Genomic DNA, 20543 nt, shown 5'->3' with positions numbered 1-20543 from the left:
TGCTATCCTTCTTTCTTGAATCCGAATTACGATTTTTTGGAACATACACATTCATTTTACAATGCAGGCGTCACACTGTAACGAAAATTTTTGAGCAACGATTGACATACGATAAAGAAAATATTCAAATTCGGCTCTCTTCGTATAAACATCTTGTCATTCGTGAGGGCTGTAAAGCCATCGTATGACTACCGGTGGATTTTCTCAGGCTGCTAAAAACCGATCGTACCTGCTTCGGCCGTTGATCGTCTGCTAACCAAGTTTGGGCCAACTTCCCGCGAAATTTACAATTCTACATCTTATGCCAATATCGAGACACCGCCTTAAATTATAGAATCTTACGATTTTTCTCTTGTGGTTAATGTCCGTGGGAGTGTATACTTAATTCAAATGACTGACACAGTTCACGACTTGATGTATACCCAAAATTATCAGCAAAGTTTACCGACTTTGTAAAACGCCTCATTTACACACTTGACCCAATTTGCAGATTATTGCGGTAGTAACACTCCCTCTAGGTGTAATGCTAATCAGTATGGATGACTGTCACCATGGCAACGAAGGTAAACTTTCCTTCTTCACTCATTCACAACAAAAGATCGATTTCACACACTTTTATTGTTATCATTATTTTGGATGGAATACAACACATGTAGTACAGGTCGTATCAAATCTCCATGAATTGTGGTTATTACATTGACCAAAAGAAGATTATGTCATTTTGCCCACGCGTCTGGTCACGTCGGAAAAGCAATAGTAATCTCGGACCGTGTAGCCGGATGTTTGGTCTAAATATTCGATACAGGAGGATACACCCGAAAAGTGTTTTGCATTTTGTTGATCATTAGTTAGCAACGGTAGAACGAAGGTGATAAATTCCTAAAATTCCTTAAAAATATATAATCTTGAGTGTGCAACGTATTTTATTTAAAGAGTTTTCAGTATATATGTTTTGAAATTAGATTCGATGAAATGCTTGCTTATCAATGGCTTACTTTGACAAGACGTATTATGAAGAATCCTATCTTCATGTTCAAGTCGACGTATAAATGAAAAAAAAAGTTGACGTAAAAGATGAAAATACATTCACACAAACAAAACAGCAAATGGAAAAATGTGCCGGCAAAAGTACCTGACTCTGTCTTAGTTTAAATGATTTACATCTGAAAAAAAAAGTCGTATCGCTCGAGCTCGGATTTCACCTGTTAACGTGAAAAAGTTTGTTTTTTAATTGTCTTTTTATTTTCGATGTTTGCTCTCTGGTATGAATTCATAGTCATGACGCCACCATTTTTTGTTCAGTAAGTAAACACATTGAGTGACTTAACTTAAAAGACTATTACTTAATCCAATTAATTGCCTCGACAAGTGCATAAAAGTACATACGAATTGCAAATTAATGATTTGCATACTTACATTATATTTTAACACTTTGTTTGTCTTTTTTTTAACTTTACTATCCTGAAAACTGGGTAAAATGTTAAGTTTCTAATCCCAGAGTACAGTAGGCCTATAAAATTCAATTCAGGTAAACAAAATATATTCTTTAATCAGCCCAGGCCCACCACCACATTACTTACAAGTTTAGACAGAGTATCCGATCAAAACGAGGAAATAACAATTATGTGCATGCATGCAAATATAAATAATGCTTTTATACTTCCTTTCTGCCTGTGTATATCCAGCTTTGATAGAATACGTGATGCTACATTTTGGTAAAGGTGTCTATACGAAATGACAACATTTCGTTGACTAATCAAGCACATAATTACTCTCCAGCAATATAGAATTTTCGCGTTGAAATTATCCCATTTATATCTTAGCACGTTAATACAAAGCAGAACTAAACCCTTACGTACTATAATTCCAATGTGGAATGTGAATAACCTGATTCCGTTATACTTTTCCACATTATCATGATGGTTTATTACTTTTATTGTATTAATTTTGTATCTACTAGTAAGCTACAGGTAATGACGAACACTGAGACACTAATGCTAAGATCTTCTGTGTTTGTTACACTCCTTTCTCAACCTTTCTCAACGTTTTCGCTAAACTATAAGTTTGAATTGAAACTACAAAGAAGCTGTGCCTGACAAACTAAATTTAGAATGATATTTTATAGAGCTCAATACACCAAATTCTTTGACACTCTTCCATTCAGCATATTAAAGCAACATGAAGAACTTACTTTAGGTACTTCAATCCACTACCTCCTAGGCGGCATCCGACTGAGAAGCAGTGGATCTGCTTATGTGTGTCTGCCCTGTGGTCATTTTCGTGGTGTAATTAGTATCTCGCTGAAGCTTTGCTGTTTTACACGTCAGCATTGCTTTGAACGCCGCCTTGTAGTGTGGATGCTTGAAAGCATACAAGAACGGATTCACGCAGCCATTCATGAGGAGTAAGATACTGGTGTACAGGAGTCCTTTGTGACGCCATCTAATGCAGAAGGCGACCGAGGAAGGCAAGACGCAGCAGAAGAACGCGCAGACGATCTGGAAGAGGTTTTTGGTAACCTCGATTTCCCGCCTGTTGATTTGGACTCGCATTCTTTGCGCCGCAGTATCGCTGTCCCCCTGACTGATGGTACTCACCGATCCGTTCATGTACTTTGCATCCGGGGAGGGGATATCACTTGCTGTTGTCTGTAGAGTCATCGTGCTCGCTCCGTGAGGCGATTCACCTTTCGTGATCGACAACAGCTGTCGATGATGACGACGGATGTAACGCAAGATGTCGATGTAACACGCAGAAGTGATGATGATTGCCGGTAGTAAGGTCGTCATGGCAACCACCAAGGAATAGGAATCGGCCCAAGTACCATTCTCTCTAAAGCTACACAAATGTGGCAGGTTGCTGTATCCCAACTTGCCTGGCCCAAAGTACGGCACACCAGCACAAATGAAGATGCTGTAGGACCAGACGAAACTGATCATTAGTGCTGTGTTTCTCTTGTTGTAGACTCTTGCATACACATGTCTTGCCTTTGTGATGAGGAACCAGCGATTGATTGCAATCATCAGGAGAGTAAGGGCGCTCGTTCCGACTGCACCCATCACAGTACCGCCAATGATCTGACAGAACCAGTCCGGGAGAACTTTCCCCATCAACAGTGTGACAGAGTGGAACGGCATCGTCAGGCATGACAGGGAGTCGTTGATACTGAGGCTGACGACGAACACGTTCGTGGTCGTCCGGAGCTGGGGAGAAAAGACAACGGCGAGAGCAACCAGAAAGTTTCCGACGATGCCGCAAAGCGAGATCGCGGAGTAGGCTGTGGAGATGAAAATAAGTTCCGCTGACGAAAATGTTAGTGCAAGGTTTGGCAACGCGAGAATTAAATTTTCTTCTGCTGTGACATTTTCGAAGAGTGTTTCCCCCTGGCTGGAGATCGATGTAATTTCAGACGTTTCCATTGTCCCTATGGATAGGTTCAAACATAACAAAGAAGAGATTTATGATTATAGCAAACATTGAATTATGTTCGATCTGCCGAAAAACCGTGCCGTGCGTTAAATCATGGACCTACAGTAGGTCCATGGTTAAATGCATCGTGCTCTTTTTATGCTGTCAGAGCAAACTTGCGATGTTTGATAAACAAATCTTGCGATGTTAAATAAACAAATCACTTCAACAATCACATCGATGGGGTATGATCAGTTTATTGCTATTTACAAGCCGGTGTTGCAAAGCTTTCAAAACTTAAAAAACAAGTCAAAACTTAAAAACTCAAAAAATAAAAACAAAACAATCAAATTTCATGAAAAAAGGTTTACTTAATCAATAGTGGGTTGATGTATATACATAGGTCCAAATACTGGGTAAAAAATGCCCTTGTGGTTTTGCTATTCAACATTTTACTGAAAACAAAAATAACTTAGAATTGACATCATGATGATGTAGAAAAAATCAAGCTCTTCAACGTGATACCAATAACTCAATAACAATAGCGCCCTTCCGGTTCTCAGCCAACGATATGACACATAAACTTAAAATTATTCGCAATATTTTCTGAGACTTTCACAGTGGCTTGCAAATGAAGGGAGATCACTAATGTCGCTGTTATGAGTAAGAAATGTCGTTATAATTTTCGCTTGGACCAGTCATGTGTAATAGAAGAAATTAAATGAGGGATGGCGTAACGTTGTTTAAAATAAAATTTACCGTTTGGAATGTGCTTACCGTTCAAAATTCTCCAAGCAAATTGAACCACGTCTGGTTGATGAATTGACACTGAAAGATCTGCTGCTTTGATGATGATCGAAGCGTTTAAATATGACCAACGTAGTTAACAGCTCGATAAGTCACGTGACAGAACTATCTCCCCCTCCCCCATCTCTCTATTTGTCATGAACAAAGCCTAGATGAATGTCCCTGACTCCTGATAACTGTTTTGTTTAGTGCGCTATTAATGAGGAACGGGCGTGTTGGACACCCTCAAACGTCAGAAATGGTAGTGAGTAAAGCTCTCGGTGATTTAAAGATAGAGCAGAAAAAGAAGAAGAAAGAGAAGAGAAAAAAAAGAAAAAGAATTCCATATACGCTTCCAATAGTTCTTAATATTTTGCAGTGCATTCTTGAAGAAGAGATATAGTTTTTTATCTAAAGTCAAATGACTTCTTTAGGATTGAAGCAATAAGAATATCTTTTTAACGGGATCATGAATAAATACTTTCTGTATTTGAACGAATTATTCAGCACTCATATACTTGCAATTTGAAAGCGTTCTGAATCTTAATTTTAAAGGGAACTTTATTTTCAGTAGAAAACCTTTGATAGTATAGCATGTTGAAAAGACTGAAATTGATTTTTTTTTTCTCGGTGAAAGATGTTCACAAAAGACCAAAAGGTTTGGTGAATTGCAACTGGAAGGTGATATGCCAACAAAGAAATTTACTGTAAAATTTGTTTCCCGGAGAGACGTATACCACTTATTGAACTCAGTTCGGTTCAAGACTTGAGAAGGAATCCTCTTCCTTTTGTATTACAAATCAAGTGGTTTAAATATATCTTTCTCAATAGAATCTATTGAATAGCATCTAGAGCTCTGCCTTTTTCGTAACGTAAAAAGCTGAGGACATTGTGTGAAAGCTATTTTGTACGTGCTCTCTAACGATGATCTCTATGTATCAATTTTCCCCTATCTCACTACTTTGTAAATAAAGCATTTCACTCATTTTTTACATTCTATTTTAACTGTCCTTGGCAGTTTTTGTATGAGACGATCGAATACCGAGCAAAGAAATATAGTGAACATAGCCGTTAGTCCAATAAGTGGTTCGTGCAGAAATGTTTTTTAAATGAGCATCTTGAGGAATATGTTACAAAAAACACAAAAACGCACAACCCATTTCTTCAATGTTTCTTGGTTAGCCTGATTTTCGATTGAGCTGAATGCCGTTATTGTGACTGTAGGGAGGTGTGCTCGTTCTTCCCTGTGACAAAGCATTTCGAGAATTTTCACATTTTCTTTTTAAAAGGCACGAAGTATTAAAGATGTAATTGATAGTCTGTTTATTTGAGTCTCGCAGTTTCTGTCTGTTCCTGTTTTTAATTTGTAGGCGGGACGTTGGCCTACGAAATAGAATAAGAAAACAAAACAAAACAGCAACGCCATAGATGTTTACCACCATGTTTAAACAAACCAAAATATATTGGCTCCGATATTTCAATATCCATCGCCAGAATTTCCGCAGCACGGTTTATGGTCCAGACATGAACGCAGTGATTGTCGTTGCAATAGACCAATCAAGTCAAGTACTTGGATATGAATAAATAACTTTGCGTGATTTAACGAAATTAATTTTCGAACATGGAGGCCACATCATAGCAGACTTAACGATTTTAAAGTCCTGCTGCCCCAAATATAGATTGCATAATGTACTTCTTTTAAGGTTTCTGGCGTTCATGGACACGAATCTATATTTAAAAAAAAAGATCTTTTCTCGCAGGAAGTGAAAATAAAAATCATGTATCCTTCGCGTTCATTATTTAATTTTGATGAGTTTCAATTAACAAAAGCCATGATGACATGGGGTGGGTTGGAGTTAGTGTTAACGCTATGACCTCGGCTCATTCGAACGTGTGGTTGCTTTCAAAATCGCTAGTCGATAAACACATTTGAAACTTGTGAAGGTTGTGAAAGTGCCCCAACTTTAGCATTTCATGTTAGCCTTCTGATGGACATCTAAACATTTAATTCTTTTGAGATCTCTTTCTATTAAATGTTTTGTTTGTTTGTTTGAGATACTTTGTACTCAAGTCCGCTCATTTCGGCAGAGACTTCACCCTTCTCCATTCCATCCCCGATAAGGAGAATTTTATAATTTTGTTATTCTGATTTTGATTGTCAATTCACCATGGAAGTCTGCGCTGGACCTTGACAGTGTGCCTGTGAGTTTCTCGTCCTTCAACCGTAGAACTGACTTAAGACGAACCGTGCTATTGATGGGTTTGACACTCACCCCTCACCGCGCTACAGCAATTATCACCATTTCTCTATGAAGAAAGAAAAACATGATTATTAGATCAACATCATAGAGAGCAAGGGGGGGGGGGGAGGGAGTATGAGAACATTATTAATAATATACATGTAGTAGAAAAAATATTTTTTATTTCTTTTTTTTTCTCTGAACACATTTGGATGAGGGGAGTGGAAATGATCAGTAGTGTGATTCGTGAATGGCTACCTGGAGCTAAGGTTGTGAGTGCAAGACCCAACTCCTCTATTCAAGGGCGATGTCACTGGGTGATTTGACTAGAGCGCTGATCGCTAGCGCAAAGCAGGAGATTGTACAGTTTGGTTGAGATGGGGCTTCAAGTTTCTAACTTTTTTTTTTTTTTTTTTTGGGAGGGGGGAGGTAATGAGAAACCTCTTATGAAATATGAAAGAGGGTTTCAAAGTTTATTTGATGGAACTTTGTTTTGAAATGGCTGAGATATCCCAAACAAAGGTGGACCCCATTCTAATTATGGTGGTTTTATTTTACTTTGTTTTTGGATATGGTGCCCATCTCAACCATTTTAAAACCTATTTTCATCAAATAACATTTCATTGTAGGCCTAACTTAAATGGGCCTATCTCGCAAAACGTAAGAAGGTCACTCCTCATCTCAAGCAATACTACACTTTCCCTTTAACATACGCTCACAATTTAAGGACATTGAAAGTGTCGCCCAATGATACACGATTGGCTGTGACGTGTAGTGGTATCCATACTGATCCCCAATTAATTTCCCCAGCGCAGAATCAGGCGGCGGTATACATCGTGAGCAGAGTCTGATGAGAAAACCTGTGACCTCCCCGATATGAGTTAGATTTGAAATGGACTCTGAGGTTTGACATGACTTACAAACATTAAAGGGGAAATCCAGCTCAAAAATAAGTTAGTCTGATAAAAAAGTAAAATCTTACGAGTTCAACGGTAAAAATTTGACTGAAATCGGATGGAAAATGAGGAAGTTATGAAATTTTGAAGTTTTGCTAATTTCTGCAAAACAGTTCTTGTACAGTGGATATGAATATGAAAATGAGTGAGCTGACCATGTCATAACTCACAATTTTCCATTGATCGTGTACAAAAAATGACGAAAATTCAATGTTTGTGTCATTGAAGTCTGAAACATAATGTTATTCCTGGTTGAATAACTTCAGAATAGTGATCAGTTAGATATATCAGGATTTGAGCCTCGGGCATAATTGCGTTTGAATGAAAAACTGGAAATTTCAAAATTTTATGTACAAACTATTTATTGCAAATTGTGAGGAGATGACACGCACACTTTGCCGTTTGTATATTCATATTGACCGTTCAAGAATAATTATTGTTTCCTCAAAGATTAGCGAAACTTTAAACTGTCATAACTTCCTTATTTTTCATCCGATTTCAATCAAAATTTTACCGTTGAACTCGTAATACTTTACTATTTCGTATCAGACTAACTTACCTTTGGACTGGATTCCACCCCCCCCCCCCTTTAAGTAGTGGTAATTGATGATACATTGTATTTCCTAATGAAGATTTTATGAGATAGATCTGTTTGAGGTCACGGTCACTGGATTGACAATTGCGATATTCGTATCTGTGTCATTATGACTTTAAGCTGGTCCAAACATTATGTTTTATTTCTATTTCCATTGGTTATTATTATATAATGGGTGTCAGGGTTCTGTTTTTCAGTGGAATTATCCAAGAAGTAAGTTTAATATTTTGAAATAATTATGGTATTACCTGCCTGTGTTTTGACGAGAAATGCAGATGAGAGCCCGAGACAACCCAGTTCCCACTGAACGACCTACCAGCGCAGTGTCCTTGAAACGTTTACCTGCTGACTTTTCTTGACCTTGTTTACATTCTGGCTTTCATTCCATTCACAACGGGGTCATAGACTTCATATGAATTTCGTCTACACGCACGCAAACACAACACACAGAAACAATCACCAACACCCACAACCCCCATATCCACGCCAACTCTATAAGACTCACTTTCTCTGTCGTCTTTCCTTTAATTTCGTACCACTCTCTCCGTCCTTCTGCCTTCCCAATTCCCAAACCCGTGCATGAATTTTTCTTCTTTTATCTGTCTTATTCACAAATGTACTAGGCCTAGTATGTACTGATCATTGTCCAAAAGCTAAGAAACAGAGAGAGTAGAAAATGTAATAATTGTCTGTCTCCTAATTCGTCTTGGCCACTCTAATTGCCTGCAAGGCCAGATGTAATGAGTTTATTTCGTATAGCATCGAGCGAGACTAGAGCTGATTCATGTAGCTTCCAGGTCCATATTGGGAGAAGCGGAACTGCATGGCCGGGCTAGGCTCGTACTAGCCGCCAGCCTTGCTACAAAATGTGAAGCCGGTCCTCAGATGCCATGAATGACATCGGGTTGAGAGTTAGTCTCCGCAAAAAGACGTTTTAATCCTTGACTTAATACATAATCATGTACCGATACTATATTTCGATTTTCATCTACACAATCGACCAAGGAAACCTTTTAGCGCGTTTATAGCCCGCCGTAGCTCGCATTGGTAGTGTTTTTAGAAGTTTAGGGTATTACCACTTTGATTTTCATCAAGCAGTGGGATTGAATTAATGATAATGGGTAGTGAGATCCGTTAAGATATATAGAATGATAAAGTACAGCTGACAGCACGCCTAAACTAATATCAAACAATCTTTATTTCAGGTTCTGCTCTCGCGATGTTGTGCTCTAAAAAAGAAGACATATTTTTTTAATACATATTCATATATAAGATAGCCCTATTTCTGCTACAATTTAGCCTCGTAGTCTTAACTAGAGGTCCATCATGTTGTGGATATATAAACTATTGGTATTTTTGTTTGTATTTCTGACTGCTTCTCTCTACTCTCCGTATAGCCATGGATAAGTCCAATTTCACAGTGTTCTGTATTAGGCGCTGCAGCCAGTGCCCTGCCGCTGTAGTAAGTGCTTAGCAAGCAACCTTGGCGTGAACTTGCCACCAAATCTCCAATGTGACCCAAATGGAATTTCCGGATACATTCACAACTGAGGTGCTTCGGGAAGACCCGAACTTCCGATTTCACTCGATCGGATTTAATTGTTCATAGTCAGGTGGAAAGGAGGGATAGCGCTGCAGCTGCAGCAACATTGAAGCAACACGGACAATTTAACCATGGGGGCAACCAGCGTTAGAGAGAAGCGGTTCCCTGGCAGAAAATGTCAATTCAATGATGATTGTGAAGTTTGGGTGGATTAACATTACTTAGATTCGGTTAGGCTGACGTTTTGCCACTCTTTTGAATGGGTATGATTCGTATGTGTTGAGGGTATAGTTTTTCATTGACCAAACAAGCAGGGAAAGATGCGTGATAGTTGTCTTTGGTAGATGAAGAACGAGTAGAAATGAAATATCACTTTCGTGATATTCTTTTGTTTCTAATGTAGTACATTAAATTGATTTCATGAATTCTACTGTTACAATATTGCTTGGTCTTCTTTTATTTTCACATTTTATTATTAATGCTCAAGAGATCTGGACAAAGCATGTCGCTCATTACAATGAAAATGTGGTAAGATGACGTATGCTACGTTTAACTTGAGCAGTAGTTTGATAAGATACACAACTTAAAAATAACAAGTGTGCGCAAGGGTTAAATTAATGGACTGACAGTTGTTATGGTAGTTGGTAGTTAATCTCTGTTTAAAAACAATGAACAAAATATACGTAGCAATAACGTAAAATACGGATGGAGGGCCGTACTCAGTGATGACGACATGTCTAAGATGTTTTTCCAGAGGGATTCACTTAACAGGTAACCTGCATAATTATAACTTGCTATGTCACGAAAATGCAAAACTGAAATGTATAAGAACAACCACAAGAGGGCACAATACATTAAACATTTCGTTCATAATGATGAAAAAAAAAATTATTGTAATCATAAAAATGCATGTGCATGTCCTCTCCGAAAGACTAGGCCGTTTTCCTCGGTGTTACTGGCAACAATGGGCTCGAACCTAGAACCTCAAGTTTGAAACGTCACTTTCTGATGCAAGTGACCGGGAATTCTTCCTCCTCTTTCTGTCACTTGTGAGTTTCCAAATGACAGGACCATGCGCAGCTTCATCAACGAGTCTTTTGCCTTTCCTCTACCATTAGCACCAACTATTGAAGGTGTGTCATTTGTCGTATTGAATGCCGCATGTTCTGTCCACATTTGCTGCAGTTGAGATTAGAGAGTCCTTCATATAATATTATTACTCCCCCTCAATGCACAAATGCGGGCATCAATCGCAAATTTGTACGGTGATTGCGTTAACCTTACTTGTACTGTATAACACTTTTCGATTCTTTGTGATTAATCATTATAAAAAATAGAGTCAGTCAACGAGTGCTACTGAAAGACTTGTGTCTATAGATAACAAGCAATTTAATCTCAAGAGCTGTTAACAATAGACCACTTATATTCATTTTAGAACAGTGAGATATTATCAAGTGACAGCGCTCTCCTCTTTCGCATTTATTCAGCACAGGTTTGCAAAAATTGAGCAGACAGTTGAGGATGTGAACACAGCATGCATTGTTACTCTATCCAAAGTGTGCGGGATTGTGGTGTATTCAAATTGGTCATCATTTTCCCTGGGAGCTTGCACAGCAAAACGGGTCTTTAGATTGATTAGGGTCACCACCCGGAAGTTAATGCCACATCCACGTGTAGTTGCACACCTCATCGACACTTGTTCTGGTGCATGTCATTAAAAATTTCCGTCCACCTCTGTACCTAGTCGAAGATGAGAAGCACTCTACATTTCCAAATCAGAAGGGTGATATTGCAAACCTATCCGCCACCATGTGTTCGATTGACATTGTATTTTAATTCAATTCGTATATGACATCGGTAAGAAAATGAGCATGAATGGATGGAAAACATGCTCGAATTTCTTCTAGATTAAGTTCTTGCCTGCTCACCGCATCTTCCACGTATTTTTTGACGTGGAATTCAATTCGCTAAGGGTACTTTGCAGAGTTTCTGGGAGATGTTCCTGGGAGGCCATTTCCGAATTCCCTACAATATATAGTAGGTAAAAGTTTCGATTTGCTTCATGGGCTGTCTTGTCATGCCATTAAGCTTCACCAGCTCCATGGTCATACTCGCAAAGATGTGTGATCTCAGCATATGAGAGTAGGCCAACTTTATTCTTGGTGATTTGTAGGGGTGCCCATACAGTATACTGATCAAAAAGCATATTTTATAATTCTATGGGAAATTGTGAAATGTTATAGAACCTTGATTTTTTTATTTATTTATTTATTTTTTTTAATTTTTTTTTAATTTTTTTTTTTTTTTTTTTTGGGGGGGGGGGAGGAAAGTCGTACCCGTTGGATAGGAAGAGGAAGAGGTTTTTCCTAGAGGGGAAATTTTTGTGTTGACATCACCACCTCTTCTTCATATCACCAACAGTGACATCATTGTGCCAAGGAATCACAGTGACTCTGTCATCATTGTCTATAAGCTCTGGAAACCTCAACATAGCTGGGCCAAAATGTCATCAGTGTCGAGTGACTGGTCGCTACCCGCAAAGACACCCTCAAATCCTGGGGGAAAACAATCACAACAATGGGGGTACAGGTTGACGGGTTTGCATAGAATGACCTCATTCGGTCATTAGAATACAGACAAAATGTGACCAACAGATAGGTCATTGTATCCACTCTGCTCAGTCATCATGTAAAGCTAATATATACTTTGTGAAGAGAATAAACACTGCCTTATTTGTTGTCATCTTGCCTCCCATTAGAACAGTTTTGATGTTGGAATAGTTGATATTACAGTATAGACCTCGATTATCCTGCCATCGATTATCCGGATTCTCTGTTTTCAATATCCGGACGTCGACTGGCTGACATGTCTTTTTATGTTTTCATGCATTTGAGTGCCAATCTCACGCAAAATAAATAGAAGTTCAATACGTGTTAATACGTGCGAATACACGGCGGGACATATTCCAATGATCACAGCGGACTGTAACTTTGAAAGGTATGGTACAGTATTGGTGGAGATGAGGGGGCTTTTAACTTTTTGCGAGATACCAAGAAAGCACTTATGAAATAGTACAGAGTATATCATTTTAAGAGGAATTCAAAATTTATTTGATGAAAATCGGGTTTGGAATGACTGAAACATCCAAAAACAAAGTAAAACAAAACGATCGTAATAAAGTGTGGGTCCCACACTTATTAGAATTGCTCTGTTTTGGATATCTCAGCCATTTCAAAACCAATTTTCATCAAATAAACTTTGAATTCCTCATGTAATTACATGCTCTTTCATATTTCATAAGTGGTTTCTCATTATCTCACCAAAAAATGTTAGAAACCTGAAATTAGGTCTCAACCAAAACTATACTATCCCTTTAAGTCAGTTCGTGACTCTGAGACGATGCTAATGACTGGTGTCGTGCTTGTCACTAGCACTGAGTGCACAGCAGTGGTTACAGTACAATGCAGCGACACTATTCGACGAGTCGCAATAACGATCCCATTGTCTCAGTCAATATCAATCAAACAATCAATACATAAAGGGATATTTTAGTTATATTATTTCGTTTCATTTCGGTATCAATTTATGAAGAATGAAACATGACAATGGTAATATGCAGATAATCATAATATTAATGAATTCGTAATACCATGTGTATACCCACAGCATAAAATGCTAGAAAGTTGATCTTTATTTTCTAATAAAATAACATGGTAATTCCATGACGACGAAAGACTAAACATCAATCATTGATTGATTTAGGCGGCTTGTGTACGATGTCGTGTTTGAAACCTTTAGAGAAATTGCCATCCCACATACTGATTACTGTCAGTTGCTATTCGCTGAATCTAGAAGTACATTAGCCTGCTGCATATGCTATATTATATACTATGAATGGAGAAATATTTGAACATCAGTTTCTAGGCAATCATCAACCTCTAATAACCTTCATCAGGGAAACTTCAAGGGGAGTGCACCAACCCCTTGGTGCGAACCTAGACCCTGATCCATCAGTACGCAGCTGTGATCTAACTTAAACTTTGATCCTCTGTATAGAGCTGGTGTCCCTTTATTTACAGAAAGTCTGGGGCAGAGACAGAGAGAGGGAGACGAAGAGAGGCTGGCGGAGTTGGAGAGAACTGCATGCGCGCACGCGCACACACATATATACAAAACACAACAGCACACACATGAGACACATGAAGGGGGGGGGGGGGCAGAGATCATGCCATCACACAAGGGAGGTGACCTGGTGGGGACAACCCCAGATGTCATCCCCATGCAACCTGTCCCCCTCATCATCTACACCCCCATCCTCCATCCTGCCGATCCTGGAAAATTGGAAGTTGTACGAAAACTTGGCAATGTATCCCGCAGCGTATTAGGGGAGAGGAAGGCAGGGGAAGGCCAAGCACTCCGGAGAGAATTTGATCAAAGTCCTGCCACCAGCGAGCAAACCATCACATGGTGGGGTAAACTCTTGCGCAGCTGTTCGCGAGAAAAGTGAATTCCAAGAAATGAGTCTTGCTGTAAAGGGGAAAGTGTCTTCTTTACTTCTATGTTGCTATTGTACGTTTGTCATATTTACCGCCTGAAGCAATTTGATCATGGAGCATGGTTTCTGATTCGTGCACATTTCCTGACATAAGGGCTTTTTACACTTGTGTTTCTTAACCCCGGACTTTCTCTGACCCAGGACTATCGTTAGTCCCGTACCAATTTTTTCAGCTTTTTACACTCACCAATTAGTCCTGTACTATCTCTTGTCCGGGGCTAAGGAGAAAACTGACCTTTTTACACTCTTATTTCTTAGCCCCGGACTTTCCAAACCACATGAATATTCATAATTACGCTGTGTACTGTACACGTACACACACGCACCGGCAGCACTTGATTGCCTCGTTTCTGATTGGTCAGTGAGGGTCGGACTCCGTCTCCGTCGCTTAGCCCAGGATTATTTTTTCGTTCTGTTTACACTCACTTGCTTGGCACCGCAATTGCGGTGCTAACCCCTGCTATTTTGCAGGGCCAGATAGTACCGTACTATCGGTGGGGCTAGCCCACTTTGGCAAAAACGAGTGTAAACAGAAAGTGGGCTAAGGATAGTCCCGTACCAACGGTGGGGCTAAGGCCCCCCCCCCCCCTTAGCCCCACCGTTGGTCCGGGGCTAAGCAAAAATTTACAAGTGTAAAAAGCCCTAAAATAGATTAGTATTTCCAGTACCCTGTACGCTGAACGAATATCTGTGTTCAGCTAAAATGGATGACAGTGATTGTTTAAGACAGGCGTGGGTGGGGGAAACGAATACTGACTATCCCTGTGACCCGAAAGCGCAAATAACAACAAGCAGCAGATTACAATTTACCACTACAGGTCTGCATGAATTTTATCTCACACGGCTTGTAAAGTGCTGTCAGCTGAAAATGTAGGCCCATTCCCATTTGAATGAATCGGTACAACAAATTCAAGTTAAACATGTAAGTGGAGGGCCGGTATAGTAATCTCATATCCTTGGATTAGAACTCATGGATTTCGGGGGGGGGGGGGGGGGTCGAGAAATGTATGAGATTCCTTTCAGTAGAAGTGATGCCATACGAGTAGTGTTCACACTTTCCTACTGATGATTGAAACCTCTTAATCAATATTGGAATGTTTGAAGAGAATTAGGAGAATGACCAATGTCCTCAACTTCTGTTTAAACCAATTAAACTGTAAAGATTAAGTATGAAACAACATTTTGATGCATGATTTCATTTTTTGTAACCTTGGAGGGTGAAGAGAGTATGTCTGCTTTGATCACGAAAACTAGGTTATGATTGCGTCATGGAACAGGTGTACTGAATGCTACCTTAATGCCCTGAGTCTTTTCCTCGAGTCTTGAAATCCTCTCGAAAGTCTTTATGCTTCAATTATCATTGACAAGATTTATTGAGAGAGCTTCCTCCCTTTGATGTCCATCCGATTTGAGTCTCCAGAGTTGATCTTCAGCAATGATCTTGTCGGGTTTAATTGGTGGAAAATTGGGAGTGTCCATCAAGTTTGCCCTAAATACAGTTGCTTCCACAGAGTATAAAGTGATTCTCCACTGCGAAAAAAAAAAAAAAAAATCTTCTAATTTTTAATCTGCTGTCACGACATGCTCGTCTGGCCTTCGGTCAGTACAAGGTGATATGACTTAAACTGGAAGAATGCCAGGGAATTCTACTCACGTTCGTGACTTTCGTTGAATCTTCCAGGCGGATGCGTGTATACTATTGATGATATCAGTGTTTGTGACTTGTGCTCCGATGAACTGAATGAATTGGGGTCAGCCATTTTTCTTTTAGTTATTTTTGTTAGTTCTTTAGAATGTCATAAAGTCTATACATCAATTTGAACTTTTCCACCACGACAAAGGAGATTTATGTTCTCTGTGAAGAGGTTCTAAAACCTAGGAGATATAGGCAAGTACATTCTTGGTAAACCTGGCTATCACCAACAATTATGATTGATCTTCTGCGGCACCTACGTTATCACTCAAACAAGGGAGGTATTTCATCGCTGAATATCGCAATATTAAAGCCACAAACAAGTCATCACTTCAAACTGCTGTCAAACACAATGCATTATTTGTTTCGGAAGTGAATATCTTTGCGGAGTTCACGAACTCCCGATTGGACTTGACCAAGCTACTATAGTGAAAGGTTTCACTTCCGCTTGTGACGGACGGAGTGGTCAACTCCTATCGAACTCCAACCAAATCAGGTGCGGATCCAGGATTTCTGTAAAAAAAAAGGGGGCGCCTTTACAAAATTAAAAGGGGTCGCACGCCTTCCCCTCATTTTTTTTTTCTTTTTATTTCTGTTGTTTGAAGAAAACAAAAGGGGGCGCGCCCGGTGCGCTCCCCCTGGATCCGCCACTGCTGTCGTCGACCTTGAGGACAAACCACTCGTCATCTCCTCCTATTCAATACTTCGTGTGCCCGAGAATCTCATGCGATTTTGTACATAATATCTATGCACTCAACAGATGATATCCCTCCCCCGCCCTCCCAAACCCCGATCAACCGCTTCCCACTCCACAACAATCTCTGCCGGTTTTGTGGGATAAGAGTCTCCTACGCCGAATAGTTTACCAATGACTAATTCGATATCAGGCATCGTAAACGATTACGATGTCGTCATTTTAATGCGACAATGAACGCTAGTTCTGTTTTTTTGCGAAAACCAGAATGAAAGAAGTAGAATCAAGACACTTTTCTTTTACTCTCATCATCTCTCTCCGTCTCCCTCTTTTCCTCTCATCCCAAATGGGGGTAAAAGCTTTACCAGAAATGCTCTTTCACGATGGAGGTAAAAACGTTGACTGCGCAATCATTGGGTCGAGAGGTTAAACGTAGGAAGAATGACTCATGCAGCGGTGGAAACCATCATGGTAGGAGATAACTATGGGAAATCGTTTGACATTGTGTGAGGTGGCAGTTTTATTTGTATGAGCATTGTACCGAATACTTTTCACAGTGGATTTTCTCTTCCTATTCACGCCGGTACCCCTCATCCTGACGTCGACCATTGTATGATACTTCATGAAAACTATCGACCATGACCATTGATTCATAGAATTTGAAATATATTGAAACGTGATTGCTCAATAACCAATTGATATTTTTGTTTTGTTTTCTTTTCCTTTTCAAATGATCTACGCAGTGTTTAAAGCTGAATATCGAGGTGAAATCTAATGAGTATTCATACTGTCGTGTGGATCGTACAAGTGGAAGGAGGGGGGGGGGTCGCCTTGTCTGCATGAAAGACGCTTATACCGATGCAAGTGTGCATGACCTCAGTGATTTCACGTCTTTTAGTTGAGAGATGATATTAATCAGCAGTTTATTATGAATCACTTCTCGTCGAATGTTTTCATGCAGCCCTATTCAATAGATCTTCACCTCCCCTCCTCCTCCTTTGCATCTTGTACTTTTGTTGTGTATGTTTGTCTTTCTTCTTTTGGAATCATGTCAGCACGACGAGCAGTGTTTCACTAAGTAGTATTATTAATACTTCTTTGATCTCCACACGCTCAATTTTTCGTGGGTTTTTTTTTTTGTATACATGTTGGCCATATTTTCAGCGATTTTTTTTTTCTCTCATTTTCCCCCTGCAGGTACAGGGTGACTCAAATCGTAGACTGCACCCTAAACATGGTAAGTTATGTACCACGTAAGATAATCCTGCATTTTTGTATTCGCATTTTAGTTTTCGCAACAACTGATGTTGAATATTGTATCTTTTAGATTTGTTTTGTCGTAGATTCCACTGAAATTATGCCGAGGAAATGGTACGATTGGAAATTAAAAGAACACAATACGGATGATTATTGACGAATTTAGAAAACGGCGAAATGGAAATAGAAAAGGGGATCTTGCAGAACGCAGATATATTCCTTCTAGTTTGAAAGGGAAAAAAGGAATTCTGCACGGATTCAATCCAAAGGAAGAAAAAGTACAGTGGTAAGAAATGCTATGCTTATGATGGAGATGACGATATTGATTCATTGACTACAGAAATCAGCGATGATGTCGATATTGTAAAATGATAAACCAATGACGACGCTGTAATTTTAGTGCGTCTATTATGATCTCAGTATTTCGAAGGGAAATTAAATTGAGAATCCATTGACTTTTGTTCGTATACGAAAGTCAACGATAACACTTTGAAATTACGTTGTAATCCTGTGCACAACCTAGTCAATCTATTGTACAGTTACTGGATTCCGTTCGTTATCCCAAAGGTTCATTATTCCGGAGGTCTTTACATTTTCGGACTAATGAACCTTATTGCATTTTGGATGAACGAACCTTTGATATAACGACCCCCATTTCCTTTTCGGATTAACGAAGCTTCAGAATAACGAACGTTCTTTCATTTTCGGACTAACAAACCTTCAGAATAACGAACATCATCCCCAAATAACATTATATGTGGGCCTTTTAATTTTCCTAATTATTTTCCCAATCCTCTGCAGAACATCTATTCTCAAAGCTAGATGATTATCGGTTAGTACGGCCGTATCGTTCGACGGCGGACGGAGGATTTCTCACCCATGACCTCTCCACGGAAATCGAGGAGGATAGACTGGAATACCTCCGCATCAAACGAGATGAAGAACGTCATCGTCGAAGAAGACGCGACGTCAACGATGAGAGCGATGTATTCGTCGACGAGGGAGACGGTGTTGACGGGGCGGATCCCGTTTTTCATTTCTCGGTGGAAGCATTTGGAGCACATTTAGTCCTGAATGTATCAAGGTTTACCCGATTAGTGTCGCCGAGATTTCGGGTGGAGCGTTACCTTGACGACGGCAGCGTGGAAACGTTCACGCCCAGAACTAACTGTTTTTACAAAGGCGTCGTGTCAAACACCACAGTCTCGCGCGTTGCCATTAGCAACTGTCAAGGACTGGTAAGTTTTTTACATGACATCACCCTCTTCTATTTGATAGCTGGGAGCTTAGATTGTCACGCTTGATCCACAAAGAATATTTGAGATAGTGAATTAATTAAAGCCACTGAGATTTTCACACCATCATTATTGTCGATGTCAAAGTCTAATAGAATCTGTCTCTGGCTGCATTTCTCTTCGGTTTCCTCATCATGATTCTATCATGGTGAAGGCACCTTTTCTCTTACATATGAACACTTCTGTCACTTTGCTGCCATACTGATGCACAACATCCCTTGGATACCGTTGTTTTATCTAGCAACTGTGTGTGAGTTTGGATCGAACAAGGTTAAGGTTCCGTCACGTTTCCCGTAGGTCATTATTGCGTAGTAGCACGACGACGTCACATTCCAAATGCATAATGTGCAAAACATAATGTCATGTCTGATACATATTTGAGTAAAACGATTGTTATTGTGTTAAGAATCATGAGAAAACCATCTACTCACACAAAATTGAGTGTCAGAAGAAGACGGCAACGGGTCAAAACCAACACGGACACACACAAATACCCACAAAAAGATAAAAAACAAATCAACTAACTTGTCTTATGTTGCTGCAACTTCACATCATGTCTGCTGGTGTGCTTAGTTTAGAGGATGTGAAGTAAACTTGACGGTCATGCCAACTTAACACTCTCCACGACCTAGGCGTCAATGTCTTTCCACACATGTGTAAGAATAGACTGGAAGGTGTTTTGCTAGAGGCGACGAAGCAAGGGTGAATTATGGCATCCACTATCATGCGCCGCCTTCCGATTACGATACGGGGAAAATCGATAGGTTGGGTGAAGCGTGGCAGACGACACATCCTTTGACCTTAACCTTCACCCGCAACGGTGAAGCCATTCCTTGATTTGAGTGGCGCGCGTTTGTGTGAGAGCTGGTGTACATCCACATCTCGTCAGCGGATGTGGATGTCAAACGTGGTTAGGGGGATCTGACCAATGCTGATGATTGATATCAACTTCATCTCTCCAGGTCCGTCCTCAGAGTCAGGGATATGTGACTTAACCTGTGGGTTATCAATTATTATTTCTTAATTGACAGGAACCGATGCGATGTTATAAGTCATTATGCTTAAAGACAGGCAAGTTGCTATTACTGCAGTAAACATTGTACTGATGATGATAATTTGGGTGATATCAATGATGAGAGTCAGTTCCTTATAATTGTCATTCTTAGTATGAAGTATAATAAAACCGTATGATTTGTATAAACGCTGTAGTATTGTTATCTTTACAGGAATTGCGATAAGATTTCACAGAATTTTATCATAACTTAAAGCAATTCTAACCTCTTTCCCCTTCTAAAATCGGCCTGGTTACCTGCCGGCATGTCAGTGGGAATATCACTCTTTATGTCAGTGGGAATATCACTTTTTTTAACCATTATTGCTCTTGGGCAAGAATTTGTCAATTTCCTGCTCAGATCATATTGAGGAAGCCATTTGTCGCTCATCTCCAAATTCTCAACTGCCTTGTTTCCTGCCGCCCTTCAAGTATGATGTCTCCTGCATGTCATGTAGTGGACACTAGCA

General features: G+C 39.7%; 1 protein-coding gene across 1 annotated transcript in view; it reads left to right on the top strand.

Moving 5' to 3' along the window:
- Positions 1-20543, top strand: part of LOC139739250 (A disintegrin and metalloproteinase with thrombospondin motifs 3-like) — a 69907-nt gene that overhangs the window by 7843 nt on the left and 41521 nt on the right. Inside the window, 2 exon segments of the mRNA XM_071649868.1 lie at positions 17668-17707; positions 18529-18965. Coding sequence (XP_071505969.1) covers positions 17668-17707; positions 18529-18965 — 477 coding nt within the window.

The sequence above is a fragment of the Diadema antillarum genome, unplaced genomic scaffold (genome assembly GCF_040938485.1).
Source record: "Diadema antillarum isolate AM-2024a unplaced genomic scaffold, OU_Dant_1.0 scf00000029, whole genome shotgun sequence".
NCBI classification, from domain to species: domain Eukaryota; kingdom Metazoa; phylum Echinodermata; class Echinoidea; order Diadematoida; family Diadematidae; genus Diadema; species Diadema antillarum.
The sequence above is the reverse complement of the archived record's forward strand: the minus strand, read 5'-3'. Positions and strand labels throughout refer to the sequence as shown.